We start from the raw sequence: 21,642 nt of genomic DNA, 5'->3' as shown, positions 1-21,642 counted from the left end.
GTGGTGAATGACTGCATCTTGGAAATAGTTCCAGGGGTGGCCAGCACCAAGCTGTTTACTCTGCGCCTTTGCACTGGGCCTTTCAGCTTGGTGGCCGTGTAGGGCAGGGGGAGGAGCGGAAGGCGCCACAGGCCAGATTTTGGCCAGGGCTGGGAGTGGGCACTACTCTGGAGTGGGGAGCCTCCAGCCAGCCAAACTGTTATGGGCAAACCCTGGGAGATCCTCGTTGAGGTGTTTCAACACAGGAGGGTCTGTGCAGAGCTAGAGCCAGTGTTAGAAACTAGCTAGGCGCCAGGCATGTTTTGTAGTTGGCACAGGCCCTGTTGTGACCATGTGCAGATCTCTGGAAGCCAGGTTGGCGCCTAGGGAAAGCAAAATTTCACTTAGAGAATGACCTGAAATATTTCCTTTCAAGCTTGACTTTGTTTTATTCTGGAGTGTTTTATTTGTTGTTTTAGTGTGTTGTAAACTGCTTTGAGATTTGTTCTTTAAAATATAAAGCATTACAGAAATGAAATGAAAAACAGCAACAACAAATCCCTAGGTTTAAGGTGCCGTTTGGCAATTAGATTGTATATTTGAGTTTCTAACACTGGTTAGAGCAGGTTTCCTTTTTTAAGCATGCATTTTATTGATTCTCAGTGTACAGGAAAGAAAAAATAAACAGTACAAAACAGGGAGCGCAGATTATCTTTCACAAAACGAAGTTACAGTGCCACACAGAGTTATATCTTATCCAGGAATCAGATCTCTCCATAATGGTACATGTGTCACAGGCAGTTCAGTTGGCAAACTTATTAACATAAGCAAGAAACATAAACTAAGTACTCTCATACCTGCCTTCTTAACCTGACCTCTAACCACCCTGCTATGCTGAGCTAACCTCTCCGGTAACGCCATTTCCCAGACTATGGCGAAACGGTTTTGTATTGTAAGCCCTAATTGAGCTGCAAATTCCACCGTAGCAGCCACCAATATAAATGTTGTCGGATCCTTAAAATAACCCCCAGATTGATTTCATTTCCTAATGCGAGGAGAGCCAGTAAGTCCCAAGTTGGTTTCTGGGGACTTAAGGAATGTAGAAAGCAGGGTGGATTTGATTTAAATCAAACTGATTTAAATCACAATTTAAATCACTAGTCAGTAAGGCTCAGGGCCGATTTAAATAAAAAAAAATCCGATTTAAATAAAAAAAATCCAATTTAAATAAAAAAATCCGATTTTTTGTTATTTAAATCGATTTTTTTTAAAAATTTAAATCGGCCCTGAGCCTTACTGACTAGTGATTTAAATCGTGATTTAAATCATGATTTAAATCAGTTTGATTTAAATCAAATCCACCCTGGAAGTGGGCTTATATTGAGTCAGGCCATGTGGTCCATCTAGCTTGGTATTGCCCGCACTGACTGGCAGTGGCTCACCGGGATTTCGGACAGGGCCTTCTCCCAGCCTTACCTGGAGATGCTGAGAATGGAACCTGGCACCTTCCATCCACAAAAGCAGGTGCTCCACCAGAGGGGGGCGGGGGAGTAAATGAGGATGTAGGGCAGAGAATAGTAGTCATAGGGGGCTGAAGGAAGGTGATGGGAAGAGGGGTGAAGAGGGGTACAAGCCAGCAGAAGAATTAAGCAAAATGGGCAGCTGTGTAAATGTGCCTCATTTATTCTGGAGACTGAAGCTGGGTTTGCATCTACAGTTGTTCCTTGGTTCTCAAACTTCTTGGTACTCGAACGTTTTGGCTCCCGAATGCCGAAAACCCAGAAGTACCGTATTTTTCTGTGTATAAGACGACCCCTATTTTTTGAGCCCAAAATTAAGAAATAAATAATTGCAACATTCCATGTATAAGACGACCCCCAATTTCAAACTTTAAAAATTTGGGGGAAATATAGTGTTACACAGGGGTCAGCAGACTTTTTCAGCAGGGGGCCGGTCCACTGTCCCTCAGACCTTGTGGGGGGCCGGACTATATTTTTTTGGGGGGGGGAAAGGAACGAATTCCTATGCCCCACAAATAACCCAGAGATGCATTTTAAATAAAAGCACACATTCTACTCATGTAAAAACGCCAGGCAGGGCCCACAAATAACCCAGAGATGCATTTTAAATAAAAGCACACATTCTACTCATGTAAAAACACCAGGCAGACCCCACAAATAACCCAGAGATGCATTTTAAATAAAAGCACACATTCTACTCATGTAAAAACACCAGGCAGGCCCCACAAATAACCCAGAGATGCATTTTAAATAAAAGGACACATTCTACTCATGTAAAAACACACTGGCCAGATTTAGAAGGCGATTGGACTGCATCCGGCCCCCAGGCCTTAGTTTGGGGACCCCTGGTCTTATACATGGAAAAATACAGCAAGTGTTCTGGTTTTCAAATGTTCTTTGGAACCTGAACGTGCAATACGACTTCTGTGGCTTCCACGGGTTCCAGTTGAGTGCAGGAAGCTCCTGCAGCCGATCAGAAGCCGTGCCTTGGTTTTTGAACGTATATACAGTGGTACCTCTGGTTATGTACTTAATTTGTTCTGGAGGTCCGTTCTTAACCTGAAACTGTTCTTAACCTGAAGCACCACTTAAGCTAATGGGACCTCCTGCCGCCGCTGTGCCACCACCACGCGATTTCTGTTCTCATCCTAAAGCAAAGTTCTTAACCTGAAGCATTACTTCTGGGTTAGCAGAGTCTGTAACCTGAAGTGTGTCTGGGCTGGTGGATTCAGGTTATATAGGCCTGGCAAAAAGGAATGGGGTGTCTTGTGCTGATAGCCAGTGTGGTATAGTGTCGGGCTAGGACTTGGGAGACCAGGGTTCAAATCCCCACTCAACCATGACGCTCGCTGGGTGACCTTGGACCAGTCACTGCCCCTCGGCCTAACCTCCTTTGCAGGATTGTTTGTGGGGATTAAATGATGATTAGATGCAAATAATAGTAGGAATAATAATAATAATAATAATAATAATAATAATAATAATAATAATAATAATAATAATAATAATATGTGCACTGGCTTCCTAATGCTTGAAAGGACCATGGCTCCATCTACCCTGGACCCACTACAGTATATTCTGTAAACAGTAATGGACGCTAAAGGCAGGCAAGTCTGTGGGCAAATTGAGGGAGAATGTTTTAGTATCAGTGGTGAGCTGAGCAATCTAGAAAGGGGCAGGTGGAGAGCTCACACCCGGAGGACAGAATATACGGCCGGAGAGGGAGGCTGTTGATCCTCACCATCTCATTTCAGTGTCCCCCCATTTTCCTACAAATGGGGGGTCTGCTCTGTTTTATGGTCCCTGGCCTGGGATCCCAGGATTGTGCCCTAAAGCTTGTAGCTTTGCTGTTATCTGTAGCTGTAGAGCAGGCTCTTTGCAATCCCTTTACAGTATTTACTTTTATTCTTCCTTTTTTTGGATAATGTTTTATGTGTGTTTTTTCACCCTTTTATCACTTGCAAAGGACTGAATGTACCCGGGTTTGGCACATATATCATGTGCTTCCTGCAGGCAGGGAAGGAAGCAGCTGTCTTCCTGGATTTAGGGTCATCCTTGTTGTCCTTTCACCCTGTTGAGCAGTCGGGGAGGCAGTGTGGGATGCAGATGGGGTGGGTGGAGGTGTGACCCAGAAGGCCAGGCTCGGATATGGAGAGGGGCAGAAGGAAGACAAGAGCAGGAAGGTGGAAGCAGCAGGGGGAGTAGGGAAATAAGACTCTTCTGCATCATATTTCAACTGAGAGCACATTTGCAAAGCTAAGCAGAGTCCAGTGTGGTTTCGGATTGGATGGGGGACTGCATGTTTGAGATTCCTGCATTGCAGGGGGTTGGACTAGATGACGCTCGGGATCCCTTCCAACTCTACAATTCTGTGATTCTATGAAAATATCAGCAAACTTATTAAAAATAGAAAAATCAGAACAGCATATTAAAAAATGCACACCAGCAAGCTAGTAAGACAGCAGAGAGATAGATTGGCTCTAAAGACCATCCAAGAGAGATGAGCAGCAGGAAGGTCAAAAGTCAGAACCTTGCAGGAAGGGAAAAGTTTTCTAAGTGATGGGGCAAGACCCATAAACAAAGAGATGTTGCGACCTCATGGGGCAGGGAGTTCCATAGGCTGGATGTCACTACGAATCACCGCTTCACTTGCCTTTTCTATAGTGGCCTTGCTTTTTATATGGGTAGCCCCATTTCTGTACGGTATGGACTCGACATCTGCCAGGGAGGTCTGTAACAGTGAGAGCATAATGTGGTTGTGCATGTGTAGCCACTGTTCTGAGTACAGTACAACCACATCTTACACACGGATTTGGTTCCAAAGGCTCCACACTTAAATGAAAATGTGTACTCTAACCACCTCCATGCGAGCACCCCAGGCAGTGGCTCTGGAAGAATAGGGATGTTTGCGCAGGATTTCACGGGAACGTGGACAACTCCATGAGATCTTGCAAGAGCATCCCAGGACCAGTGCGCCAACAGGGCCTTGCTCCCACAAGCAAGAAGGAGAGCTTAAAAGCTCTTTCTGTGCCAGGAAAACCCGGAGCAAAAAGAACTTTTAAGCTCTCTGCCTTGCTTGCATTTAACTTGTGAAATTTTAACCAGCCAGCCTTTAACTGCATATGGTTGAAATCACACAAGTTAGCTGCACATAAGATGCACTTGTACTGTGGTTGTGGCTTGACTGCCAAAGATTTAAGTGATGGGGGGGGCCTGTGCGTGTCCTGCAATGTTTTCCTGCTACCTGGCTGCTCTTCTCTGCCTGCTTCATCTTTCTAGGTGGCAGTTTCCCCAAACGATGCACATTCTGACACACAAGCCTCTTGGTTTAACGCACTGATGTACATTTCTTTGCACTTTGCTTAAATCTGCTGTCCTTCTGTTTTTTCCTAGGCCAGAAATCTGCACACCGGAGAGTTGGCTGCAGTAAAAATTATCAAGTTAGAACCAGGTGAGCTCTTCCCTTCTTTTCTTTAAAAAATAATAATACTCATTTGTGATGGATTTGTTTCCCTAACAGCCTGCCTATCACACTCTTAGTCCACAGCGCTCTGGGTAGCTTCCCCTTTATACCCCAGTTTATCTCCACAACAGCCCTGTGAAGTAGACTAGGACAGCAGGGTTTTGAACCTGCTTCTCCCTCATCCATCTCCGCCGTTCCACATACTGTGCCACACAATGAGGCTGGTTGGACTGAGGGGTTTTGTCTTAACCAAGCCAGCTCAAAGGACTCCTGGCTCAGTAGGAAGCTGAACCCAATAACATGCTCAGATAACAACATACATCTATCAGTTTGTTTGCTCTACCATCCTGGCTCTTTGAGGCTGCCAGATTGGCTGAGTTCTCTTTGCCTGCCTCTCTGTCTCTGTCTCACAGCATGACTTTGTAGTTGCAATCCATTCTATTCCTATGAAAAGAGGTACGAAAGATCAGGTGCTCAGAGAGGTCTTTCAGCTCTTAATTCATAGCACAGTCAACAACCTCTCCTTGTTTGGTGTTTATTCTTTGCTAGGTAATAGTTGCAGCTTCATTTGAGCAGGGACTCTCGTTCCTGGGGTGGTTGAATCAATGAATAACAGTACTTCTGAGCATGTGCAGGGTGTATATCCTTCCTCATTCGGTGGCCCAAACCAGATTACGGTACACACGAGTTGTGGATTGGAGGATAAAAATTAAGCCAGGGCAGATACCATTAAGGAAGTTAAACACTGACATGTACATGTATCTGAAGAAGTGTGCATGCACACGAAAGCTCATACCAAGAACAAACTTAGTTGGTCTCTAAGGTACTACTGGAAGGAATTTTGTTATTTTTTGTTTTGTTTTGACCAGGCATCCCCAAACTGCGGCACTCCAGATGTTTTGGTCTACAACTCCCATGATCCCTAGCTAACAGGACCAGTGGTCAGGAATGATGGGGATTGTAGTCCAAAACATCTGGAGGGCCGAAGTTTGGGGATGCCTGGTTTTGACTGACATGTACATGTCTGTGTACAATGCAGAATGCAGGGGCCATTCCTTATATCTTGAGTTCCTTTGGCATGCATCGCCTGTGACTGGGTCTTGCTGTTGCAGGGAACTGTGCACTTTTCTGTAATGTGTAGAATGGGCTGCAGTGATCGTACGTCTGTTTCTGCGGGTATTAGGTCTCCCAGGATCTCTGGTGAAAAGGCTGGGAGATTCTGGTATTTTAAGATCAAAAGAAGTACCTTAGAATAAGTTCCAGCTATTGGATGGTGAGCACCCGCCCACCTTTGGTTGCTTGTTTTCCTCCAGTATTTCCCAATCGCGTAAGTGGAAGAAGCTGTGTGCGGCTCATAGCCATTGACTTTGTCTAATCGTAGCCGTCGTCTGTCCCCACCGCCACCAAATATGTCTTGATTTCATTTTGTGACATAGAGGAGGTGGCTACAAACCGCAAAGAAGGACAAACAGCACAAGAAAATGGATGAAAAATATCAATACAGTGACAAAATAATTGTAATAGAGACATTTTTGTGATGGATAAAGATATAACGCAATAGAAAAGGTTTGAGTGAAAACACTGTGAAGGTGGGAAGTCGACTTATGAAACATTGTATTCGATTGGAAGGTTATTGTGAAAACGTTTGGAAAATTTAATATAAAAAGAATAATACAATAAAAGAGAGAAAAGTAAGCTATACAGCGAAGCTACAGAAATACTTGGCATTACATACCTTTTGGAAGAAAGCACCTCAAAGCTAAAGTTGTAAAATGTCGTGCAATTATTAATATGAGTTATACCAAGAATCATGGGCGATCGCTGTCCTGAACTGTCTCCAAAAATTCAGCTGTGAGAGTGGAGGTTGAGTGAGCCCTTCTGACCAGGTAACAGACACCAGGAGAGACCACCAGATACCCTCAAACTTGTCAGTCTTAGGGAGACCTTTATACCAGCAGTAATCCTGGTTAAAAACAAAAACAAAGCCATGTGAGCCAAAGGCCATTGGTGCATCTTGCGGAAGTGAATTCCATAAGTCAATTATTCATTGTGCAACAAGCAGTATTAAGAAATACAAATACCCCAATAAGAATAATCATGTCTGCAGGAAAAGGACAACGTGGAGCCTCAGAGAGTTCATGCATCCGATGAAGCAAGTTCTTTCCACAATAAACAGTTTATATTCTGTGGCGAGGATCTCCTTCAGCTCATGTAAACAGTGCTGTGTTAGATGCACCCTTTGTCTGCGAAGCGACTCCTTAGTTCTTTCTTTCTCATTGAAAGGATTTCCTCCTCCACCCTTTCAGCCAAAAGGGGTCTCGGAGCTACTTGTGGCAAGCAGTAGCTTCATTGATCTAGGTCGGAGGTGGACCGCCAAGAATCGCCTCCGTTGCAGATCTCAGCTTGCAGGCAGGCTGGTAATGGGTGCAGGCAACCCATCCAATATCTTGCGTTCCAAACTGTTTAAGGATTTGAAGCTTAAAAGCAGCACTTTGAATTGGGCTCAGAGATGCGTTGGCAGCCGCTGAAGCTGGTGTAATAGTATTGCCGAGACGGACTGCCTCGGGAACAAATGAAACTGCTCTGGTCAGACCTCACCTGGAAATACTGTGTCCAGTTCTGGGCACCACAGTTCAAGAAGGATACTGACAAGCTGGAAGGTGTCCAGAGGAGGGCAACCAAAATGGTCCAAGGCCTGGAAACGATGCCTTATGAGGAACGGCTTAGGGAGCTGGGTATGTTTAGCCTGGAGAAGAGAAGGTTAAGGGGTGATATGATAGCCATGTTCAAATACTGTATATAAAAGGATGTCATACAGAGGAGGGAGAAAGGTTGTTTTCTGCTGCTCCAGAGAAGCGGACACGGGGCAATGAATTCAAACTACAAGAAAGAAGATTCCACCTAAACATTAGGAAGAACTTCCTGACAGTGAGAGCTGTTCAGCAGTGGAATTTGCTACCAAGGAGTGTGGTGGAGTCTCCTTCTTTGGAGGTCTTGAAGCAGAGGCTTGACAGGCATCTGTCAGAAATGCTTTGATGGTGTTTCCTGCTTGGCAGGGGGTTGGACTGGATGGCCCTTGTGGTCTCTTCCAACTCTATGATTCTATGAGAATGCCCCTTAGGCCCGGTGTGGGGAACCTTCGGCCCTTCGGATGTTGCTGAACCACAACTCCCATCAGCCTCAGCAAGCGTGGCCGGGGACAATAGGAAATGTAGTCTCAGACCACTGGTTGGGCCCCACAATCAGGTCACAGCCTCTTCTAAGGTAAATTGCACTAGCCAGCATGCAAAGATACGGTAAAAAATAATAATGAAGAAATGGTTCCCGAAATGCATGTTTGGGTTAAAGATGGGTCCTGAGTCTGAAAAAAATTGAAGGCCAGCACCTTAGGCAACACCCCTGCAAAGGGAAGATCACAAGTCTGTTTGGGCATTAAGTGTTAAACAAATAATGATTATATGCCATAAATAGTGTTGGGCTTGTCAGTCTTCTGGGCAGCTTGCCTTCCGTGAATGGCCGCCTCCTTTTGACAAGATGCCCCCAGGGTTTATCTGGACGCCATTTGGGAATGTCTGCGCAGGGGAAGACAGGGGACCCACCCTATCCCTGCGGCTATCATTTGTTTTCACTGTTTTTAGTAAACTTGAAATTGTTGTAGCCTGGGGCCTGCTGGTGAAGAATGGGCAATAAATTTCATCATCATCATAATCCTCACCATCTCAGTTTGTCCTGAGCCTACCAACCTTCCTGCCCCCCTCCTTCCCAAATATAATGTTCAGTTGACCTCTGAGCCAGAAACATCTCCTCCACGCCACCCATTGAATTTCTTTCCTCCGTCTTAGACATTCCCAAGGTCCTCGCCAGATTCCAGGAGAATAAAACTGGTTTTACAGCCGGAATGTTTTGTGAAGTTTCCGTGATTACGGGACAAAATAAAAGTGAGGCCTGTAAAGAGAGGCACGTTGTCTTGTCTGCCTCCTTGCAATCCCTCTGCCTGCTGCTGCTGCTTAGCTGACTTTTCTGTCTGGTATTTGAGGTTTTGCGTTCAGCTTTTGAGCCACCGCTGCTATTTACAAGTTTCCAGGCCTGATTTGGAGCCAGGGGTTGCTCTCTTGGTGCCGGGGCTGAGCTGAAGGGCCTGTTTCTCTGCTGCAGGGCTCAGCTGTGGTGACTGTGTGAGAAATAGAAGCCCTTGCAGCCAGACAGCCTTATTTATCTGCATAAGCCAGCAACTGCTGCTGCTTTGCTCACTCTCTTGCATGTGGGATTCAGAACTTCCGTTTTCGGGGTTTGTGGCTTCCAAGCAGACCCAGAGACCTTGTATTTAAATAAAGAAACATGCAGCATTTTAACTCGAGCAGAGCTGACACGGTTGGATCCTCCTCCAGCGTATTATTTGCACAGCGCCATCAATGTCCAGGTGTTCCTTGCAGAGTGTCATAGGGACATATAAATGAGTCTCTGCCCCCAAGGAGCTTGCAAGATGAAACAGACAATGAGAAGGAGAGGGGAACAGAGAGGCACACTGCTGTCGAAGGAACTTTGTTCGCTGTAAAATCTCCATCGGGTCAGAAATGGAGGAAATGCTTTTGAAACTTGGAGGCATTGCAAAGCCTTACATGGCATGCAGCCGTGAACATTTTAGGGAATGATTGCCCAGGTTCGCACATTGATTCAGGTCCTCTGAAATGAAACATGTAGCATTGGGGCAGATAGACTGAGCTATGAAATGGGAAGACTCTGGTTCGAATCTTGCCTCTGCCACCAGATAATATTTGGAAAGCAACCCCCACCACCACCTTCAGTCCTGCACCTCCAACGTAGGGATACTAATATTTTCCTTGCTTACTGGAAAGCACTGTATTGCAAGCACTGTTCTGTCTGTGGAATGCTTGGACACTGGAGATCTGAAGGTTGCCTTCTGTGGAGTCAGACCGCTGGGGAACCACCGGCGTTGCTGAACTACAGCTCCCAGCGCCATAATAGAGGGCCAAAGCTTCGCCACCCCTGCTTCAGCCCCACGTTGATGAGGTTTGTAGTTCAAAGCATTTGGAGGGTGCCAGGTTGGTGACATCACCTTGCCGACAAAGGTCCGTATAGTTAAAGCTATGGTTTTCCCAGTAGTAATGTACGGAAGTGAGAGCTGGACCATAAAGAAGGCTGATCGCCGAAGAATTGATGCTTTTGAATTATGGTGCTGGAGGAGACTCTTGGGAGTCCCATGGACTGCAAGAAGATCAAACCTATCCATTCTCAAGGAAATCGGCCCTGAGTGCTCACTAGAAGGACAGATCCTGAAGTTGAGGCTCCAGTACTTTGGCCACCTCATGAGAAGAGAAGACTCCCTGGAAAAGACCCTGATGTTGGGAAAGATGGAGGGCACAAGGAGAAGGGGACAGCAGAGGATGAGATGGCTGGACAGTGTTCTCAAAGCTACTAACATGAGTTTGGCCAAACTGCGAGAGGCAGTGAAGGATAGGCGTGCCTGGCGTGCTCTGGTCCATGGGGTCACGAAGAGTCGGACACGACTGAACGACTGAACAACAACAAGTTTGGTGAAGGCCGCTCTGAGGCCTCAGGCAGAGAGAGATTTTCCGCATCACCCTGCCTACCTGGGTGCCTACCTTAAGAGAAGATGCTCAGGGCTGTATTTGGGAGTTTATGCCTACAAAGGAGAAGCCTGTCACTTAACGGCATCCCCTCTACTAAGAATGCAACTAATGCTTCCATTATCACTTTGTAAGAATACAAATATGTCACTTCTAAAGTTCCTGTTTGGGGTATGTGGCTAACACATTTGGCAGTGCTCTGAATCCTTTTCACATGTGTTCTGAATTATCTAGGTGTTGGCTTGTGCTCAGTTAATAAAGAGTTGGGCAGAAATCAGCCTTCTCCGCCCCCAGTTAAGCTGTGGGTGTTGAATTCGAATGTTACCAGCTGTTAACGCTGTTTCTGCAATTAGACTAATGGGAATCTTTGCACTGTGCCATGTAACTGGAGTAATGTGCTTTCACTGTGCATATGCCCAGCCTGTCCTGAGAATCTCTGCTTTTATTTTATATTTTATTTTATTTTTATGGGGAGGGACCAGAAGGAATTGTAAAAATAGGATAGCTGTGTGTCACTAGCTTTTTGGCATGAAGCTAGCCCTCAGCATTTTTAAAAAACACAACCATCTTGGATTATCTGGAAGCAGAACCAAAAACACGAAGGCATGAAAGAAGAGAGGCCAAAAATTTTAGAAACATAGAGGAAAGAAATGTAGAGCTCCAGCTCATTCCCATTTTTCAGGGTTTGGCTGAGCTTGTTGTATTTGAGGGCAATAGGCTTTTGAATGGGGCCATTGTGCACAGGAAAGCTGTTTGTGTGTGTTCTGGCGGGGGGGGGGGCTCCTCATCTGCTTTCCTAAAAATGACGTACAGATGTTGTTTATGTTCAAAACATACAGATCAGTGGTGGCCCTCCCCTGATCAAGGACGAGGATGTCAGAAGGTCGTGATCTGCGTGACTTTTGACTTGTTCGGAGACTTTCCCCCATATCGTCCTCGGCTGCCTGGGTAGAGTGGGGGACGCTGAAGGCCACAGCAAGACTGTGGTCAGGACTCAGTCTGTCAAGACACTGGATTCTTGCCCTGGCAGGGGGTCAAAAGCTGTTTTCAATTTCCCCTCTCCATACTTTGACAGTTGCTCTTGTCCGATATCTTGCTTTGGACGGCATTTATAATGGGTGAGAAGCTGGAGACCAGCTTCCTGTTGTTTGCTGGATTGGTGCTGCTGAGTAAAGCCAAGTGGGTAGAAGGGCCCGATTCTTGGAGGCGGAGGAATTGTGGGATGGGCATGAGTGAGAAGAATGCTGTTGTTGTTGTTGTTATATGCTGTTGCTATTATTATTATTATTATTATTATTATTATTATTATTATTATTATATTTGTATCACACCCATCTGACTGAGTTGCCCCAGCAGAATAGAGGCTTCCAGCAGAATATACAAAAGCAAAACTTCCCTGTACAGGGCTGCTTTCAGATGGGAGGGCATTCCCACAGGGAGGGTGCCACCACCGAGAAGGCCCACTGCCTGGTTCACTATAGCGTCACTTCTCACAGCCCTCGGAGCTGGACCTCAGTGTGCGGGCTGAACAATGGGGGTGGAGATGCTCCTTCAGCTCTACAGGGCTGACCCTGTTTAGGGCTTTAAAGGTCAGCACCAGCACTTTGAATTGTGCTTGGAAACATCCTGGGAGCCAATGAAGATCCTTTAGGACTGGTGTTATATGGTTCTGGCGGCCACTCCCAGTCCGCTAGTCACATTCTGGATTAGTTGTCGTGGTGTGGTGGTTGAGAGCGGTAGACTCATCTGATGAACCGGGTTCGCTTCCCCGCTCCTCCACATGTAGCTGCTGGGTGACCTTGGGCTAGTCACACTTCTCTGAAGTCTCTCAGCCCCACTCACCTCACAGAGTGTTTGTTGAGGGGGAGAAGAAGAAGAAGAAGAAGAAGAAGAAGAAGAAGAAGAAGAAGAGTTTGGATTTGATATCCGGCTTTTCACTCTCTGGCTTACATTCTCCTTTCCCTTCCTCCCCCACAACAAACCCTCTGTGAGGTGAGTGGGGCTGAGAAACTTCAGAGAAGTGTGACTAGCCCAAGGTCACCCAGCAGCTGCATGTGGAGGAGAGGAGACGCGAACCCGGTTCCCCAGATTACAAGTCTGCCGCTCTTAACCACTACACCACACACTACACCAGGAAGGGAAAGGAGAATGTGAGCCGCTTTGAGACTCCTTCGGGGAGTGATAAAGCGGGATATCAAATCCAAACTCCTCCTCCTCCTCCTCCTCCTCCTCCTCTTCTTCTTCTTCTTCTTCTTCTTCTTCTTCTTCTTCTGTCACCTTCAAAGGTAGTGCCACATAGAGTGCATTGCAGTAGTCCAAGCAGGAGGTGACCAGGGCACGTACCACCCTGGCGAGACAGGGCACAGGCAGGTAGTGTCTCAGATGGAAGTGGTTATGTCAGTGTGAGAGGCCCCTCCTCTTGGTGGGTGCCAGAGCCCTGTGGAAGGTGGAGAGCCAGAGGTCTCATGTTGCGCTGAGCTGGAGCATGGGTGAAGCACGTCCAACCGCTTCAAGGCTTAGCAGGTTGCAAGGGACCATCTCCTGAGTTGTTCTTCTCTCCCTGAGGATGTGCATGCTTTTCCTGCTGGCCAATTTGAAGCTTGGAAGGCCTCCTTGCATAACTGGGCTATTCCCTTGTAAAACAGCACGCAGAGCTGTTGCCCTCAGGCGTCCTAAGAGGCTCCCAGCCCATCTTGCGGGGCCTGAGCACATTCTTTCCAGAGTCACTGTGGCGCTTGAGCCCCCGAGGCTGCCAGCCCAGCCCTCGGAGGAGCAGTTTTGTCTTCAGCCAGAGAAAGTACAGTAATAAAACGTGGAAAACCAGTAGAGTGGAATTCGTTTAAGGGGGAGAAGTAACAGTGGAGGGGGAGATTTTTTTTTAGCATCCGTCAAGCAGTTGTAGCATTCTGTATTGTTTTGTTTTTTTAATAATTGCAAACATGTTCTGGGATATATTTGTCAGGCTTGAGTCTTTTGTCTCTTTGGTTGCCAGAGCTGACTGCTTTTCATCCACCTAGACCAGGGTGCCAACCCCTACCCTGCGGCCAGTTGATGAGTAGTCCTTGTGCTAGGACAGGGGTCAGCAACCTTTTTCAGCCGGGGGCCAGTCCATCGTCCCTCAGACCATGTGGGGGGCAGACTATATTTTGGAAAAATGAATGAATTCCTATGCCCCACAAATAACCCAGAGTTGCATTTTAAATAAAAGGACACATTCTACTCCTGTAAAAACACCAGGCAGGCCCCACAAATAACCCAGAGTTGCATTTTAAATAAAAGGACACATTCTACTCATGTAAAAACACCAGGCAGGCCCCACAAATAACCCAGAGTTGCATTTTAAATAAAAGGACACATTCTACTCCTGTAAAAACACCAGGCAGGCCCCACAAATAACCCAGAGTTGCATTTTAAATAAAAGGACACATTCTACTCATGTAAAAACACCAGGCAGGCCCCACAAATAATCCAGAGATGCATTTTAAATAAAAGGACACATTCTACTCATGTAAAAACACCAGGCAGGCCCCACAAATAACCCAGAGATGCATTTTAAATAAAAGGACACATTCTACTCATGTAAAAACACCAGGCAGGCCCCACAAATAACCCAGAGATGCATTTTAAATAAAAGGACACATTCTACTCATGTAAAAACACCAGGCAGGCCCCACAAATAACCCAGAGATGCATTTTAAATAAAAGGACACATTCTACTCATGTAAAAACACCAGGCAGGCCCCACAAATAACCCAGAGATGCATTTTAAATAAAAGGACACATTCTACTCATGTAAAAACACCAGGCAGGCCCCACAAATAATCCAGAGATGCATTTTAAATAAAAGGACACATTCTACTCATGTAAAAACACCAGGCAGGCCCCACAAATAACCCAGAGATGCATTTTAAATAAAAGGACACATTCTACTCATGTAAAAACACCAGGCAGGCCCCGCAAATAATCCAGAGATGCGTTTAAAAGAAAAGGACACATTCTACTTATGTAAAAACACGCTGATTCCCGGATCGTTCGTGGGCCGGATTTAGAAGGTGATTGGGCCGCATCTGGCCCCCGGGCCTTAGGTTGCCTACCCCTGTGCTAGGATGACAAATGCTGGTTTCAAAGCAAGTGCTGTGGTTGCTGTCACCTCTGGTCACTCCTGTGCCTCAGATAAGATTCGCAGTCCCATTGACAGAGAGCAAGAAAATGCACTTGCACACATTTCCCTTTTCCTGGGTAAAAGTCAGATCCTAGGGGAATTCTTGAAAAGCATAGAGAGCTGAAAGAGGAAGTGGGAAAGAACAACTCTTCCAGCTTCCTGTGTCAGTTCTGTGTACAATTCAAGGGAGAAAAAGGTAACTACCCTCACCACCGTATGATGAAGAGGCCAGTGAGTAGGAAGAGAGCTCAACTCCCAGCCAGCTCCCATGGAATTGTAGAGTTGGAAGGGACCCTAAGGGTCATCTAGTCCAACCCCCTGCAATGTAGGAATCTCAACACACGGTCCCCCATCCTTATGGCAACCAGACCAGACCCTGCTTGCTTTTGCAAATGTGCTGGCAGTTTTATTGCTGCACCACTAGGATGAACGCATTAACTGCGGGTACAAGAGACCTTGCACACTTCCAGTGTTTTATGAATTGTGATGTTTAGGGTTACATTTCCCCCCGATTCAAATTAGTCAATCAAAATTAGTTTAATTGGTTGATAGCGCTGCTTGTGGAATTTGAATCAGAATCCATGGATTCTGCTGCAAATCAACCTTCTGGATCTGCATCTTTTGGGTTGCAGTGTGAATCGGAACATAATTGTCCTTCAGATTTTGCACCTCTCCAAATTACGCAGTATAGCCCTTGGCTTTACAAAATGCACCAAAATGCATAATACAGGATCAAAAAAAGACATATGGGTGCATTGAGGTCAGATACATAGCTAATTATGTATATTTTGACAAAATGTGAATTCTCATGAGGATTTAACAAAAAATGGTAGATTAATGCAAGGTGGGACTATTATTATTATTATTATTATGAGCATGTATTTATGAATGAATACATGCAAAACTGACACAGAGTGGAAATAGACTGGTCCATCCTGCCTAGAAAGATCCCTCCAGTTATTTAATCCAGTAGATTAAAAAAGTTAAAAGCATTCAGTTTTTAATATAAGCTCTCATGAGACCTGCAGGTGTCAAATGCCATCATGGAAGGAGTATTCCCTCCTACAAGAGAGAGAGAGAGAGAGAGAAGGGGGGGTTGTCTCTTCTTTGGTGTTAGCTGCTCTTACACACCTTGCAGGACATCATCTAAACCAGCCCTCCCATCTATTTTGGACTGCAACTCCCATCAGCCCCGGCCAGCACATATGCCTTTCCCACATTTGGTGTTGGTGGGTTTATTTCCCCCTCATATGTTAATACGTGCAGATTTAATTAAGATTCATAACCGTCCATTCAGCCAGGCTTCCTTTAACCAGGCAACAGCCCTGGTTAAAGTGAATAAAAAATCTGTTTTGTGTTCCCCCCCCCCCCCAGGGGATGACTTTTCGTTGATACAGCAAGAGATCTACATGGTTAAGGAATGCAAGCACCCTAACATCGTAGCTTACTTTGGGAGCTATCTCAGGTAAGGCCTTCTGCATTCTGCTTTGTAGAAACCAACTTCCTGCTGGGACCTAAGGTTTTTCTGCACAAGCCCCCGGAAAGGTGGCGTTCCCTGCTGGTGTGTGAGCTTGCTATCTGCTGCAAGATACGGTGGTCCTACAATGTCAAAGTCGATGGAACTTAGGTGCTGGGGCTACGTAGAGCCGCTTTTTAAAGCTCTGCTGGGACGGAAGTGAAGTGCTTCTTCTCACCAAACCTGAAGCCCCGTATTTTCCAGTCTGCTGTAATTCTGCATTCTATTGGATGTGAAGCTCTTGGGACATCCCTCATTCCTCAACAGATTTGATCCATTTCCCTGCACTTGCATGTTCTGATATTCAGAAGTGTCCGTGCAGTTTGCTGCATGGCCCCCCCCCCCAAGAAATCAAGGGTTGTGTTTTGTTTATATGTGTAAGGACGTTCAGTGGTTGCTCATGAGAAATCAGCTGAACGCAGAACTTCTAAAAACTAAGTTCTTTATTGTGCAGTTATTTACAGTGGAGCAAAAGTTCAAACGTCCATCTCATCCCTCCGCAGAGTCCGGGAATGAACCCTTCTGGTTCTTGGTCCAGCAAAAGAGGCGCGGGATCCTGAACCCCGCCTCCCACTTCCACGTCTTTCCTGTCTGCGAACTCAGGGTGCAGGAAACTGTCCCTGTTCCCCACTTCCCCCTTGGTGCTCAGGCTCTGCGATCTTTTCACAGCCCCCGCGCTGACTTCCTGCCTCTAACTCCCCCTCCCCACTGGAGGAATGGTTGCTTCCTCCTGAGGAGGGGGATGACGAACTGGTGAACAAAGGGGGTGGTTCCCTGTACTGCAAATGCTCCCAGGATGCTACCTGGCGTGGGGAGGGGGGGGTTTCCTGACAATATGATACTTTAAAATCTGCAAAGGGGTCGGGACTTGACATTGCTGTGGGTCTTGACATTGCTGTGGGTCTTGAACCTATGATAGCTAGCTGTGTAAAAAATGGACCTCTGACCTCAGTTCCTGTCTGTGTAATGGGAATAATGGTGACAAGGTGGCACTCAATAACTACAAAGCGCCTGTCTAAGATGGGTAAGAATTATTGACTACCCTGAGCCTCAGGGACAGGATGGGCTATGAATATCAATGCAATACAAATAAATGTTTTTTTATTCGTTATAAGCATCAGACATTCTTTCTGATAATATCTGCTTAATTTCATAGCCGTGAGAAGCTATGGATTTGTATGGAGTACTGCGGAGGAGGATCGCTTCAAGATATTTATCATGGTAACTGGCAACCTTACTATTTTATACCATGCACTTCCTTCAAGGGGTTGGGGTGGGATGCACGACTCTTTTCTTCTCTGTAATTTGGGGCACAAATTACTGTAAAGTGCTGCAGTACAAAAACCTGCTGCAACAGATGAGAAAGCCCTGTTGACTTCCATACTTTAGCCATGTGCTGCATGACGAAGGTCATCCATTTATCAGCCCCACACGGGTCAAGAGCATGCCACCACATCATGCTTCGTCATTTTATGTTTGATTTTCCTTTCAGTGACGGGGCCGCTGTCGGAGTTTCAGATTGCGTTCGTTTGCAGAGAGACGTTGAAGGTAAGGCACTGCTGGGCAGGTCTTGGGTGAGTTTTGGCATAAGAAGAACGAAGCCGTTTCAGTAGAACTGCAGTTCAAAGTACATGCAGGGGAGCGGGAGAAGATCACCAATAATAATCTTAGCTAATAAACTGCTCAGTTGTTGTTGTTTAGTCGTTTAGTCTTGTCCGACTCTTCGTGACCCCATGGACCAGAGCATGCCAGGCAGTTTGGTCAGACTCATGCCAGTTGCTTCGAGGACACTGTCCAACCATCTCGTCCTCTGCCGTCCCCTTCTCCTTGTACCCTCCATCTTTCCCAACATCAGGGTCTTTTCCAGGGAGTCTTCTCCTCTCATGAGGTGCCCAAAGTCTTGGAGCCTCAGCTTCAGGATCTGTTCTTCCATTGAGCACTCAGGGCTGATTTCCTTCAGAATGGATAGGTTTGATCTTCTTGCAGTCCATGGGACTCTCAAGAGTCTCCTCCAGCACCATAATTCAAAAGCATCAATTCTTCGGCGATCAGCCTTCTTTACAGTCCAGCTCTCACTTCCATACATCATTGCTGGGAAAACCATAGCTTTAACTATACGGACCTTTGTCGGCAAGGAGATGTCTCTGCTTTTTAAGATGCTGTCTAGGTTTGCCATCACTTTTCTCCCAAGAAGCAGGTGTCTTTTAATTTTGTGACTGCTGTCATCATCTGCAGTGATTATGCAGCCCAAGAAAGTAAAATCTCTCACCGCCTCCATTTCTTCCTCTTCTATTTGCCAGGAGGTGATGGGACCAGTGGCCATGATCTTAGTTTTTTTTTTTTATGTTGAGCTTCAGACCATATATTGCGCTCTCCTCTTTCATCCTCATTAAGAGGTTATTTAATTGCTCCTCACAGCGCAGTACAAATTGTTAAACACTGTAGTCTGGCTTTGGGATTTTTAGTTCACTACTTCATATTTCAGCTGGCACTGTGGTCTAAACCACTGAGTCTCTTGGGCTTGCTGATCAGAAGGTCAGTGGTTCGAATCCCAGCGATGGGGTGAGCTCCTGTTGTTCTTTTTTTTTTTTTTTACAAAGAATTTATTAGTTTTCCACATAATACAAACAAAACAAAACAACAATACAACAACAAATACAACAAAACAAACACCAATATTTCTTATTCATGTTAAAAAAAAAAAATTTCTTGTTTCAAATCTTACTAAATGACTTCCCCCGTCCTCTCTCCTTTGTTTCCAATTCCAATCCACTTTGATAACTTCTCATCTTTAAATTTAGAATCATCAAAATTATCTAAACAAACTTCTTAATATTCAATTATTACATATAATGTTCACAATAACAAACAAACTTCTTAATATTTATTTTTAACTTCATGATATAACCTATTACTTCTTAGCTCCAATCTTACATCTAACTTCTCATATATAAATTTAAAATCATCAAAATTATCTAAACAAACTTCTTAATGTTCAATTATTAGATATAATGTTCATAATAACAAACAAACTTCTTAATTTTTATTTTTAGCTTCATGATATAACCTATTACTTCTTAGCTCCAATCTTACATCTTATTTTCTTAAACTGCTGCTAATAAACATGTCCAATATCTCTTCACTAGTTCAAAATCTTAAACTCTTAACACACTGACTTCAGGGTACCATGGTGAGCCGTCCTGTTTATATTTTAAATAATCTCACCCTATCCCTCTTCTAACCATTTTCCTTCGCAATCTCGGGGTCGCTTCCCCGACATTTCTCCATCTTTTTACCACAACATTACCCAGAATGTCCTCTTTTCCTTTGAAACCAACAGACCAGACACAGTCCATAAATATCCTTGCAGGGGGCTCCAGGAAACTCAAATCTTCATCTTCCAGCATCTCCATTTCACAGTTGCATTCATCTTGAAATTGTAGTTTCACAAGTCTTTTGCCCATCATTTCCGGGCTCCCACCCCAGAAATTGGATATAAATTGTATTCCAACCCTAGGTCTCTCACACCAATAGGGTCTTTCAGCTTCTTGGAGTTGCGCAGTCACTGTACTTTGTTTCTCAAAAATTTCCTCAAGTTCCCCAGCAAGATTTTTTTCCAATTTAGCAAAGGTCTTTCCTGTAATATATAACTTTTCCTCAAGATCCTGGTTCAGCAAAATTAATTTCTGGCTTAACAGTTCTAATTTCAAAAGAATAATCCTTTGTTCATGAGTCAATTCAGAGTCTAACGCCAGTTTAAAAACGAAACCAAGCATGGTAGAAGTAGGCATAGGGTATCAAGTTTCAGTACTTTTCCATCTTCAACTATAATTTTCAGCCACCATTTCCCCCCGGGTCAGGGTAAAAAGAATGCAGTCCTTCATTTTCCAAAAAGAGATATTTCCGAACTCTTAATTCCCCCAACGGGGATTCAACCAGTCTCACTTGTTAAAAGTTCCATAGAAACTTTGTATCCACTACTGCAGCAGCAGCTCACAACAATGTTATCTTCTCCGATCAGCAAAGGGAGGAGGAACGGGCTCCTTTTTTACGATCCTCCTGGAGTGCCAAATGCCATAAATTTTAAAGCCAATTAACTTCGTACTCACGGCCTCCAGTTTCCTTCTTTTAAATGCAAAACAGGTAGAACGACGCGCTCATGCAGGCGGCAGCCGCCGCATCGCCGCCCGGTTGGGGCAATGCCTCCACAGCCCGACGCTGTGGACTCTTCACTCCTTTTCCCCTTTTACAAGGGGATCGGGAGAAGAGTTCAGCGCCATAGTGGGCTCGCTGGAGAGCCCAAGCCGTGGGACGCTCTTCCCACGGCTTATCGGAGCCCCGCTGTGCGGTAGCAGGGCTCCAACCCCCGGGCTGGCCTGGGTCGCCTCGCTACTGAAGCAACCCACGACCGCCCAGCATGGCGTCCTCGCCGGAAGCCGAGCTCCTGTTGTTCTGTCCCAGCTCCTGCCAACCTAGCAGTTCGAAAGCATACCAGTGCAAGTAGATAAATAGGTACCGCTGTGGTGGGAAAGTGAACAACGTTTCCATGTGCTCTGGTTTCCGTCACGGTGTCCCATTGCGCCAGAAGCAGTTTAGTGCTGCTGGCCACATGACCCAGAAAGCTGTCTGTGGACAAACGCCGTCTCCCTTGGCCTGAAATGGAGATGAGTGCCGCAACCCCATAGTTGCTTTTAACTGGACTTAAGCGTCCAGGGGTCCTTTACCTTTACCTTTTTACCTAAATAGTGGACTGAGGAAGTGGCCCATCTGCAATTTGAAGTGGAGACTTGGCAGGTTGCATGCTTTGCCACAATGCAGCCCCATCTGTCCACAGGAAGGGCTGCCCATTCTCTCTGTTCTCCACGTTACGGGGATGGTTTTTATCCCATCTAAGCTGAGATTCTGTGGGTGTCAAAGGTGATCTTTGAACATGCACTCAATTAGAGTCTAATTCAGCACTAAAAGAAGCCCTTCTAAGATGTGGTTTAAGGCTCTGTTCAGAACACATTTGAAAAGAGAGTGTGATAGCTCTGTGATAGCTCAATACAGAGACACCTGCACTAAAAATACCTTCACCCAGAAGCAAACGTTTCTGATGTCGCACTCCTGGACCTCCTCTTCACAGCTCCGTTTTATTCTCTGTGGATGAGGCAGAGGACCAGCACATGGGGGCACAGTGGGAAACAGGGACCCCCAAATCATGAATCACAATGTCTCCTCCAGCTCTAGTGATTTAGAGGAGCAAGGTCATGGACTGTAGAGTTGGAAGGGACTGTAGAGTTCATCTTATCCAGGGCTGTCCAACCGGTAGATCACTTGGGTGATCGTGGTCGTTCTGGTGCAAACAAAATCCCTGTATCCCGTCTCCAGCGCTGTCTCCCTCCTTCTGCTGC

At 45.6% G+C, this 21,642-nt stretch overlaps 1 protein-coding gene across 3 annotated transcripts in view; it reads left to right on the top strand.

The window, feature by feature from the left end:
- Positions 1 to 21,642, top strand: part of MAP4K5 (mitogen-activated protein kinase kinase kinase kinase 5) — a 95,493-nt gene that overhangs the window by 25,857 nt on the left and 47,994 nt on the right. For all 3 annotated transcript variants that reach the window (XM_033160813.1, XM_033160731.1, XM_033160893.1), the window contains exons 2-5: positions 4,893 to 4,950; positions 16,108 to 16,198; positions 17,406 to 17,470; positions 17,742 to 17,797. In XM_033160813.1, coding sequence (XP_033016704.1) covers positions 4,893 to 4,950; positions 16,108 to 16,198; positions 17,406 to 17,470; positions 17,742 to 17,797 — 270 coding nt within the window. The remainder of the gene's footprint in view (positions 1 to 4,892; positions 4,951 to 16,107; positions 16,199 to 17,405; positions 17,471 to 17,741; positions 17,798 to 21,642) is intronic.

The sequence above is a fragment of the Lacerta agilis genome, chromosome 1, assembly GCF_009819535.1.
Source record: "Lacerta agilis isolate rLacAgi1 chromosome 1, rLacAgi1.pri, whole genome shotgun sequence".
Taxonomy (NCBI): Eukaryota; Metazoa; Chordata; class Lepidosauria; order Squamata; family Lacertidae; genus Lacerta; species Lacerta agilis.
The sequence above is the reverse complement of the archived record's forward strand: the minus strand, read 5'-3'. Positions and strand labels throughout refer to the sequence as shown.